This window comes from Dreissena polymorpha, chromosome 1, assembly GCF_020536995.1.
Source record: "Dreissena polymorpha isolate Duluth1 chromosome 1, UMN_Dpol_1.0, whole genome shotgun sequence".
In the NCBI taxonomy this organism is placed as follows: domain Eukaryota; kingdom Metazoa; phylum Mollusca; class Bivalvia; order Myida; family Dreissenidae; genus Dreissena; species Dreissena polymorpha.
The window spans coordinates 127,901,420-127,913,219 of NC_068355.1; the positions used below are offsets into that span (position 1 = coordinate 127,901,420).

The 11,800-nt window shown below is 37.1% G+C and overlaps 1 protein-coding gene across 1 annotated transcript in view; it reads right to left on the minus strand.

Annotated features, from left to right (window-relative positions):
• Window positions 1–8,114: 8,114 nt before the first annotated feature.
• Window positions 8,115–11,800, minus strand: part of LOC127850565 (uncharacterized) — a 112,268-nt gene continuing 108,582 nt past the window's right edge. Inside the window, exons 92-96 of the mRNA XM_052383724.1 lie at window positions 11,598–11,777; window positions 10,971–11,141; window positions 10,204–10,301; window positions 9,810–9,884; window positions 8,115–9,660 (exon numbers count right to left, since the gene is read on the minus strand). Coding sequence (XP_052239684.1) covers window positions 9,586–9,660; window positions 9,810–9,884; window positions 10,204–10,301; window positions 10,971–11,141; window positions 11,598–11,777 — 599 coding nt within the window. The 3' untranslated portion in view covers window positions 8,115–9,585. The remainder of the gene's footprint in view (window positions 9,661–9,809; window positions 9,885–10,203; window positions 10,302–10,970; window positions 11,142–11,597; window positions 11,778–11,800) is intronic.

Genomic DNA, 11,800 nt, shown 5'->3' on the forward strand with positions numbered 1-11,800 from the left:
GATATGTAAGATATGTAAATTTCATTGTACGAAATACATGTATTAATACGGGCAAAAGCCCGCGAAGCGGGCGTTGACCATTTATTTGTATCACTTTTCTGAAATACAAAGAGACATTACCTTATAGGGATACATGTCAAATAATTCCTGCCGTCACCTATTTTCGCGATGGAAAATCATAGAGCGCTGGAGCACATAGACACTTCGACAAACGCTATATGACACGTAGATGCATTCCTCATGAAATAATACGACAAGAAATGTATAATTTTGTAGGTAATGGTACTCTATCTCCTTGCATTATATGATTTTCTACGTTAAAATACGTCTGTTTGCCTCCCTGTGTGACACTTCCTGTTTCCCATAATGCATTGCAAATTGAAAATTGCTCTAGCTGTTGTTAACAAAATCTTAAAAAAGATAACCCGTCTAAATTATTTGCGTACTTCCGGTTTACAATATCGAATAAGATTAGTTTCGAATAAATTCTTCAATCAACCCAATATTCTATAGTTAATATTATCCCTTTTTATAAATAAACAATTGTTTAAAAGTTTAATTTGTTCACAACATGAACGGCCGCGTTTCTTTCGTCGACAACTATACATGTCTGTGTGACGTCACTGCTTTCGTCAATACGTCATTAAGAAGTGAAAATTGAAACTGACATACTCTGGTGGATGTTTACATTGTTGAAATTTAATAAATTAATGGAATGCACTCGATTGGTAAGTAATTATTCAATTAAAATATTGCGTTTGGTTACATAAAACATCAATCTATAATTATATTGCTAAAGATTACCTTTGATAGCATGGGAACTGTTTTCGGCACATACAAAATTTCGCCGATTTTAAATTTAAGGTCATTATGATTATTATTCAGTCAAACTACTGGAACATAAAAGTTATCATTTTATTAAGTTTTGGAGTTATTTCTTGAGTATATTCTTCGTGATTATTCTAAAGACCCTTTCTTTTGTGATGTATTAAGTTACGTTGTGAGTGTAAACAATATTGCATCTCCGACTCATACTCGATCATTTTCGTACCAAACTGTAAAAAAGCAAACTGTGCTTACATTCACATTGGAAATAGACTAATTCATATGTACATTTTATGGATTCTCTTTGATTTTCTTTTAGAAGCTGCTCTGTCAAATGCTGGACTTCACACATTCCATGCAGCATTCTGCTGAGCAAAACTGACTGCGTGCTTTTAGTCTACTCAACAACGAAGCAATTCTGGACCTATAAAGCTTGACCGGGACTGAAACATTAGCAATTGTGACTCTGTAATGTTCAATGTTATTGGACTGTTAAGAAACTGCAATTATTGTGAAGAGACTCTGTATGTCTGTAAGCAAAAAGAATATACAGCATAACGAATATCAGGTGTGAAAACAATGTGAAAGAATACTGAAATTAACAATTTGCAATCAGGCATGTCTAATGAATTGTTGATATTAAAAATGATAGTTCCCAGGCAGCTCTAGACGTTTTTGTCTGTATTTCTATTACTAGTATTATTTCATAAAATGTATGCCACAATTAAAAAGCACACACCGTTTAGAGACCATTGCGTTGTCTCATTGTGTGATGATGACTTTGAGTAATACATTGTACATTAAACAATATCTACCAAGTCGTTTATAAGTATCAGATTTCTTGTTTATTATATAAATGAATGTTAATTTTTGCTTGAATATAAATGTGCATAATGCAGTGCCAGTAGCACACTTTGCAATATTTTTATTACAAAATAGTGTGTTGTACACTTGAATTTATACCTATAATTAATAATCCTTGGCTAAAAATTCATTTTACACACCTGAGACCATGTTGTGTATTACAATTATTATTTTGCACATTATGCTGATACTTTGAAAAAATTGCAAATAAGCGAAAAGCAGAAGTTTAGTCTTGTCAACTGTCTCTGATTATTTTTTTGAAGACCATAAAAGAAGCGAAAGTGTAGGATACGATATTTATTTTATTTGATGACTGCTTGTTATGATTTCTTCATAGAAGGCGTACTGGATGAGTGGAGTATTTTTGTTGGTTCTACATCTTTGATGAAGTCAACTCATTGACATTTAGTGCCATGACTGAGCGTGTTTTTGAACTAACAAACGCGTGGTAGAAACTTATCCGAATATATGCAAACTCATAACAGTGTGTCTAATACTATATGTGTTGAGTGCACAGAAACAAGGGCGAGACGATAAGGGTATAAATGAACATACAGAATGTGTTATTTTGTTTATGAGCTTGAACATACAAAAACTTGACTTTAATCAATTTGGATGTACATGCAGTTTAATAATCGGGTTGTTATTTTATAATCATATTCATGTGGAAACTGCCTCATTCACATGCAATACGCAGCTGCTGTCTATATGTTTAATGCCACATTCCATAATGACTGAATATCTTTACTTTCAAAACATGAAAATGAATTAAATGAAATGAAAATAAAAGAAATAATGAAATTAAATTCAGGTGAAAAATATTTGATTATACTTTATTAAAATATGGTTTGGTAAATTATTTACTGGTAAAACAATTCTTGTTGATAACAGTAAATTCGTGATAATAATTATGTTGTTGTTTATTTTTTGTCTCACACATAAAGTGACAGGTACACTCATATATTTAGCGTTAAGCTTATGATGTGGGTCTTCATCATAAATCTAAATTTTTGCTACTAGCATATTCTATAGCACCAACCTAGTAATGTTCAATCTGTGTATGCCATAAGCGATAGTTTTTACCAACTGTTAATTCCTGAGGATTCAGAAAAATACAATAAGTTTACCACAGTTCATGACATAAGCTCTAACAGTGCGGAAGATTTGCAAAGAGTATTGTGTCCAAAGCCAAAGGTGATATTTCTGGTCTGTGTAATTTTGCGCAGTGAATGAGGTCTATGCACTTCTTTCAAGATAGATGCAAACACTCCTGCAAGCATTGTTGCATTTATATGTTTATTAACATTAAACAAAAAGTTTTTCATTTACATATGCAGGGGATACATTTACGATGTCGAAGATTTAGACATGGGACCAAAATAATGAAGTACGGCACCTTTCTTTTTTATGCTTAAGTTAAATAAAATCGTTTTAGAAATAATCTCGCCCTAAAACATAAATGGCATCCCTGCATATGGAAAACATCAATAAAACACAGTTTCGCGAGATTTTTTTTTTTTTTTTTTTTAATTCTAACATTGTTTGTAAAAGTAAACAAAAAATGAAATACATGTTTAAGAGTTTGAAAACAGTACAAGGGGTTACTATACATAAAGCATAGCTTCATAAACTTGTTTAAGATTAAAACAAATTATATTTTATTGCTTTGCTAAATTACATATTGTTTTGTAAAGAAATTGAATGTTTTGTTGCATGATAATGTGCAGACATATATTACCCGTGTTATCTTTAACAAACATCAAATAAGCTTTTGCCCGTAAATTAGGTAGCACCTATTATCATATTATTTTTACTTCATTTGTACAGTGTGATATACCTTGATAGGTTGATAATATCCTTAAAATATAAAACATTTTCTATTATCTTGTTATTTTACACTGACCTGTTATACCGTTCCTGGGAGTTATTAGCAGGTCGTACATAAGGTGTTTATAAGGTGCTCGTACAAACAGAGCCATCGTTTGCAAGGATATTCGCTGTCACTCAGTAGAAAGTGATCACCTGCTGGTATCAGGTTTCGCTCTAACACTTGCAACAGCCCACTTCCACGTAGAATCCTACCGTAATGAGTACTCCTGGCCATCTGGCTACAACGTCCATTACCATGTCATTATGGTCAAACGCAATCTGATACAAGCAAATTTATAGAATTGATGTGTCCAGGTGAACAAGACACAGAATCGGTGAGACAAAATCAATTTAGTGGTCACAACTCATAAATTTCCTTTCTTCAATTACGGAGAAACAGCTCCAACAAATGTGTGATGGACAGACAGACACTGCCAACCAAAATCCATCCGATTCTGGCAGTTGGTAAAAGGTATTAAATGGCATAAATTATTGCACTTGACACAAGCATATATGGATCACCCAACTAAAATACAATTAATAGCAACGTGTGAATAGAGAATGTCAAAAAATAAAGAAGAGGTTTATCTTAATGCACAATGACTTTTCTTACATGTATGGGACATAAACAAATGTTTATGACACATTGTTTTGAAAAATATTCACTTGGTGACATATTTGACAAATTTGAATAACAGTACCTGTGAGTTGATTGAACGGTAACCCATTCTGTTAACGTACATCGGTTCATCAATGGATAGACGCCGCGTTTGTTTTTCCCTTAATATTTAAGGGTATTACGGGGGTTCCTTAAACAAAAAAATTCTCCCTCATGGGTTATTTCACAGTCCGATGTTTTGGTTAATGAGAAAGATGGCATAATCAAACTTGCTATTAGGGTTTCTTTAACGGATTTATATGGTTCAGGGACAATTTTAAAGATAATCAAATCCACTTCAACAGAAATATGTGCGGTAAACAACATTGCGGGGTTTCGAAAAGACGCTCACCTATTAGTGGGCCATTTTTCCGTCATTAAGATGGAAATCCCTTAACGAGATACCAATTTCAAGCCATTCTTAATAAAGCTTTGGGCTGCTTGCAGCTGGATTACGGCAAGTTTTCATCGCATTCTTTTAGATTAGGGACAGCAACTTCTGCGGCATTGGCAGGTTGCGATTTCGAAACTATACAGAAAGCTGGTAGATAGCGTTCAGAGGCGTATCGGGTGTATCTTTAGCCTGAATCCGTTTATGCATTACCGCAATTGCCATATTTTTTCAAGCTGCAGCTTGTCTTTACCTGTTTTTGGCCTGGAGCGAAGCCCTAAGGCCATAGCAATGATACAAATTACTTAGACAGTCAGAATTGGCTGGCTGCCAAAACCCACGAATGAATGAATTCCCAAAAGTCCGATTTACCACGTGGCGGTAATTCATGCGCAATCAAAGAAGTTCTTCGCATATCTGAATAATCCGCCTTGTAAATACAGAACATCACTATATAACAAGAAAGTGTCATAAAACGCGTACAGAAATATTATTGAAGCAAAATTGCTAAGCACTGGCTACGACATTGTTTTTATTATTGTTTGCATATTCATGCGAGAATAAGTTCCTCACTTGACGGTCTAGGCCGCAAAGATACGAGTGTCTACGGAGACAGTGTGAAGAATTTTTTTCTTATACATTTTTTGAAGACATCACATTTGGTATTTATAAATATATTTTAAGATATTGTTATTCTATTTTGCGTCAACGAGACATTCAAGAAAAAAGAAAATGAAAAAAAAACAACAACAAATATTCATCATCATTCTCGGAAATATACGAAGTTACCGGATATGATATTTCACTGCGCAGATCGAGCGCGCAAATCGAGCGTGGAAAGTTCTACGTGAGACAACGTACACAATATGTACACCGTTCCTTATCAGGGTAAAGGCCCAGTCTCACTATGATGCCAGCGGAGCCCCGGTGCGTGATCCAGGATCTACCGGAATGAACCGGGGCTCTACCGGGTTGAACCGGGGCACCATCGGGGACGACCGGGATGAACCGTGGAAAACCTATGGCTCTACCGGGAAAGTATTAAAATGTTTAATACCTCCGGGATGAACCGGGAGTCACCGGGAAGGACCGGCAACGACCGGCGCGGCACCGGGAACAACCGGGACGGCATCGGGAACAACCGGGACGGAACCGTACCTGCGGTGTTACGGTATACCGGGGCTCTGCCGGGACGCTGCCGGCTTTCACCGGGGCTCAACCGGGGCACTACCGGCGACAACCAGGGCTATGCCGGGACGCTGCCGGTTTTCACCGGGACACTACCGGCGACAACCGGGGCTCTGCCGGGGTTTCACCGGGATAAACCGTAGCCAGTCCGGGCTGACCGGGACCCTGCCGGGCTGTTGACCGGCTTAACCGGGCGGCACCGGGAAATAGTGTGACTGCGTTAAAAAAAATACGAATGATCCCGGTCCTCGCCGGTCGACCGGCGTTAGCAAACCGGGATGGACCGGGGCTCTACCGGCAAAAGTGAGACTTGGGCTTCAACCGGGGCGGCACCGGGTAATAGTGTGACTGCGTTAAAAAAAATTACGAATCATCCCGGTCCTCGCCGGTCGACCGGCGTTAGCAAACCGGAATGGACCCGGGCTCTACCGGCAAAAGTGAGACTTGGGCTTAAGTGGATTTTCTTTTGTATACACATTACAAAGGAAGTATGAGTGTTTTTCTGATCTGTTAATTATGTAATAATAGCTATTTAAGGCTATTGAAAGTGATTTATTTGACGCCAACAATAGCAGTTGTTTGCGGCCATGTTGTTGTTGTTGTATATCTTCACCCGCTATGTACACGAACCTCTACCAGATATGTAGAGTTTAACAAAAGGTTATCGTTCCCACAATCAGTATCGTATTGTCCTCCGCCGTCTATGTACACTGTAGTATATACACAACTATTGTCTTTTCTCACAGTCTCTGAGCTTCTGCACTCAACCGCTAGGGTCAATCCGTATAAATTCGGACAAAGGGAGAAATTCGGACAAAACATCGTAAATGCATTTTACGTCACACTAAACCTAGCCCCAGGCCTTCAGCGCCTACAGCGCTTTGATTGTTATAGACAGGGCATTGTTGTAACTATAACAAAGTCATTCTAGGTCTAATCCAAGTGTGGATCATTGGTTCATACATAGTCAAGCAAGCTTTTGTAGCGGCGAGACAGATGCCGGAAGGTGTAAATCTGGGTGTAACAGACGCATACATAATGTTGCAGGGATATGGTGGTTTGTCACTGTTTGATGTTGTCGGCAAATTAAAGACATTGAAGAAAGTTGACGAGACACCAGATTTGATCATATAACACTGCGGTGGTAATGACTGGTTCGTCTGAATTTAAAAAAAAACCTCTTATAGATGTCATTATTAACTTCATAAATGATGCTTTCAGTTTCAAGTGTAAAATTGTGTGGTCCTAAATTTTGTCACGCAGTTCGAGGCGTTATTCAGATGATCTTCTCGCTATTAACTCTTGTAGGATAAGAATCAACAGTTACGCAGCAATCAATATTATGCACATGGATGAGGGTTCCTATACAAATTATGATTAATTACGGGAAGTAGCTCCATCATTATTCACTGCAGACGGAGTACACCTGTCCTCCCTTGGAATTCTGTCTTTATTGAGCAGTTAGCGGGTGCATCGCATGCGTTCAAAAAAGGGGCCCCAAAATGTTTTGAGTAAATCTGTAGACAGTTGAATGATTCCTGAGCTCATCCGGCAAACAGTATCAATTTAGGTTCGCTGTCACCAAAAGATCATTAGCATTTCAAGTTCTTTTGGCGGTGACCACACCGAGTTTGCAGATACGTCTGCAAACTCGTTGCGCTCTATGGTGGACAGACACCTCACAACATAACTTTTTTATACTTAAGTTGGTATTCTTATAGTTTAAATTGGCATTGATGCCTGCTCCCCGGGGTAAGCCACGGATCAAACTATCATTCTGCAATCTAGCTAATTATGGTCTAATTTTAACAATTACAATTCAGTTGCCGTAAATTTGAAGTAAGCCTTTTGTGACAGCTAGAAATGTGAAGTTAGCCTCAGTTGGGCATAATCTTTTAAAGTTAGCCTTTGTGGCATTAACTGTTTGCTGGTAGGTTGTCCTAAAAGGCACAATTTGCTCGACGGCCTGTTGAATCGAAGTTGTGATCAACACGATGAGTACGGGAACCATGTCCACAAGTCCAAACCTTGGAACAAGACAGACTAGTCGAAATTAAATGTAGAATATTCAGTGAATAAATGTGTTTTCAAGGGTATAATGTTTTATATGCTTTTTAGGTCGATGGGATGTCGAGCAACGAACCTGCGTTGGTGAAATACGGATTTTCAAAATAGTAAAATTTAGCTTAGAAAAAGGATGAAAGATTTCTCGTTTTGTCTTAGAGAATTTCACCCGGGTAGTCGTTGTCCGGCAATCGGTTGTCCTCCAATCTCCCTTGCTACTTCCTCTTTACGGAACAGGCGAAAATTGTAAATATATTGAAATTTATCATATGTTTAATAACATAATATAAACTTGGTGTGATTGAAAATCAAATTTAAAAATCAATCGTGAAAGTTGAGATGATCTTGACATCTTAATAAACGCATTATATAAATCGTAAGCACATTTGTGAAGTTTGGTTACGAATCCACAGAGAGATCGACAACGGCAGTGACGCCACAGTGACGTCACATCTCAAGTCATAGAATTCACCTCCAGGCCTTCTATGCGGTGCTCATTGTAAAGGTTGGGTTGTAAATCATTCGGTCAGTGTGCGAACATTGCAACCCGATATTTCAGGTCTGGCGTGATGACTGCATATTCGTAAGCAATCAATAAGTGATGTGCGAACCGAAGGAACAATTTAAATATGTGATTGTTCCAATTCCTGTAAACGGTTAACTTGACTGAGCGCGTCTTCCTGTAAACAACCTACCTGAGGTTGCTCTCACCAAACCTGAGCCTAATGAGGTCCATCTGATGCTAACCTGTATCGAAGCCTTCCGCTCCTTCAGCAATTCTCTAATGAAGCCCTATAACATTCAATAACATGACCAATGCGCTTAAACCTTGAGAACTATTAATACTGAACGCCACAGCAACGCGAGCAGCACTGTTGAATTGCACAATATTGCTGTAATCCGATTAACAATTGTAAATCTCTTTTATGTCCTCTTTGTTTATTCGTACAGCGCGTAATCAGCGGGAAATGTCACTAACACATGCACAAGCTTCCCTTTATATACCAGCAAACAGAAAGCACAAAAAGTGCTTTCACGACACGGATATTCACGGCCTTTTAAGGATATTTTCTTCCGAATTTCGTTCGTTCAATAAATTTCAGACACATATTTCTCATTTATGAACGCAGAAAATGTCGATTTTTTTAATTAAATATATTCCTGAGGTATATAATGCCCCAAAACTACTGTATATATAACTTTTAACTTTATTATTAAGTTTATTTGTAAAGCACAAGTAGCAATCCATATTACGTACTTTGCAGATGAAACACTTTTGGAGGATATTAGCAAAAAATTGTATGAGAAATTTTCGTCACGAGCGCGTGCTTTACTCAATATAATATATTCCTACTTTTTCAAATCTGTATTTTTTTCAAAGACTATTTTTTTCGAACTGTGAACAATTTTATGTTTATATCAATATACCTCGAATATAGAAACAACGTTATAATGCTGTCTGCGACATACAAAACGTAAGTGAAGATCGTCGTCATGCAGCTAAAGCCATTGAACTTGTTTTACGACACGATTATCATATACAGTCTATTTTAACAACACACCGTATGGCGAGCTGCTTGGAATATGGAAATATATCACGCAAACTTAAGTGTCGATTGGCAATATGACTAAAATGGCGGGATGTAGAGGTTACTGGTCTGTTCATCTCAAAAGTCTGAGCTCACGTACAAACAGTTAATTGGTAATATTTATAATGAAGATTTGTTCAATGAGGTTCAATTGTTCGTAATTGAAATCTGGGTTTCGGTGGGCCATCACGCGCCTCTTCACCATCGTTATTCTGAAATAAATGCGATTGCGAATGTTAATACTGATACAGTAAACAAAACTTATTATGTAATATCATACGTTTAAGAAGATATGCAAAAGGAAGTACGCTTCAATAAAGGCAAGACAAACGTTTTAATCTGAATCAATTATTGCACTTACCAGAATGACAATGTATTTTATGTGTTTTCGACGACGTTTGTCTCTTAATTGCTCAGCTTCAAATCTTGGCCTGAGCTGTTAAAATAAACATGTTGACACACTTTTAAATTATATAACATATTCAAATAAACAGGAACATGTGTGTCAAACATGTATATCTATTTCAATTGACATCAGCTAATTTTATATATGAATTGTGCATGAACGTGTATTATCTTGTTCACCGTGCAGAAAGACAAGGATTGAGATGTTAAGTCTTATTTTGTCGCTTTAATATTCTAAGGTTTATGAATTGCGTACTCTATTTAACCGTTGTCTTGTTTTATGTTTCTATTTAGGCATTCGAATTTAAGCTATATTGTACCAAAATACACATGGGATGGGCTTTACAAACCTGGTATGTACAGTGAGTATTTGCAAGGCAGATTATGGTAACAACTGACACAAATAACATAAGGACTAGTATAGTAATCACTACAGCCCACATCCAGACTGAAAAAAGATCAAAGGAACATTTTCAGTTAACTAATAAATATAAAAGATGTCAGGCATGTTTCAAAGAACGGCATAGTATTACACATAACTGTAATATTTGCAATCGGACTACTGTAATAGTTTAAGGAACGACTGGTTATAAACAGGCGTAACAGGCTTACAAATAATGGCACACAAGGTGTTCACGACGAGTAAAATACATGGGTATGTACATTCACTAAAGAATTAGTGAATGTACATACCCATATTTTTATATTGATTATTAGTAAAATAGTTATGTTTGTCAATTTAAAGTATGGTGAGTGATTGCACAGGGTTTAAAGAGAATCAATTCAAATATACTATTAGGCAATATAGTATATAATTGTATGAATACTACGTTTGAACATTTCATGGCACGTTTAACAACTAATAATTCGAAAAGTTTTGCAATTATTAAGCAAATATGAAGGGTAATGCTATATAATAGTGATATGGTTACTATGAATATGGGTTAATAAACAATTCTTTACACTGCACAGTGCAAGGTTTGAATGCATTAGCCTGAAAACATATGTTATTGGTATTATGTATTATATTAAACCATCTTAGGTTTCAATGTATGTTATTCAAGACACACAAGAACACAATATAATACAATTTGCATGAGCGACCCAAACATCTTACCGGGATTGCATGTGGGTTTTACTCCTTTCCAGAAACCTGTCAACTCACAAACAAGCTTGGAATTAACACTCAATGTGTAACCAACTGTACACATAAACACTGCTGTGGAACCCGCGTGCCGACCTGCGGACGTGTCTGCCGCACCATTTGGAATGTGCAGTTGTGGACATTCTGAAATCATTACCAAGGCTGTTTACTGAGGAACAGTAATATGTTATTGACTGTAAGGTTATCTAACACAACGTTAGCATGCGCTGAACCTTGATCAATGGTTTGAGGTTGTTAAAAATTTGTTCCTTTATTGACGATGCTGCTTCAGCGAAGCAGCTCGTCTAAGTTAGCATACCATGAAAAAATTCTTTACAATGGCGACCTTTGTAAAAGACCGAGCCAGTCCGATTTAGTTAGCTAAATTTTTTCTATCGGCATACCTCGCTGATTATCGTTTATAAAGGTAAAAGCAGCTTGGTTCCCGTCTTCCTGCCTGTTAATATGTAAATAGTATTATGTCCATCAAGTCGCGATTGATAATTAAGAATGTTTATTAAAAAAAACGTTTTATTAAATTGCACTGTGAAATTACAACGTTGTGTATGCATATCTCTTGTGCATAAAATAAATGCATACCTATCAAGCAATAAGGTATAGCGCCGCTCCAAGTGAGATTCGCTAGGCAGGTTCTCTGTGACATCCCGAGCAGCCCATATCCCTCCACACACGTGTAGTTTATGATGTTGCCGACCTCTAGCCCTGCTGACGTATTAACGAATCCGTATGTCGGCGCATCCGGTTCAGGACAGCCCAAAACTATGAACCAAATAATAATATTA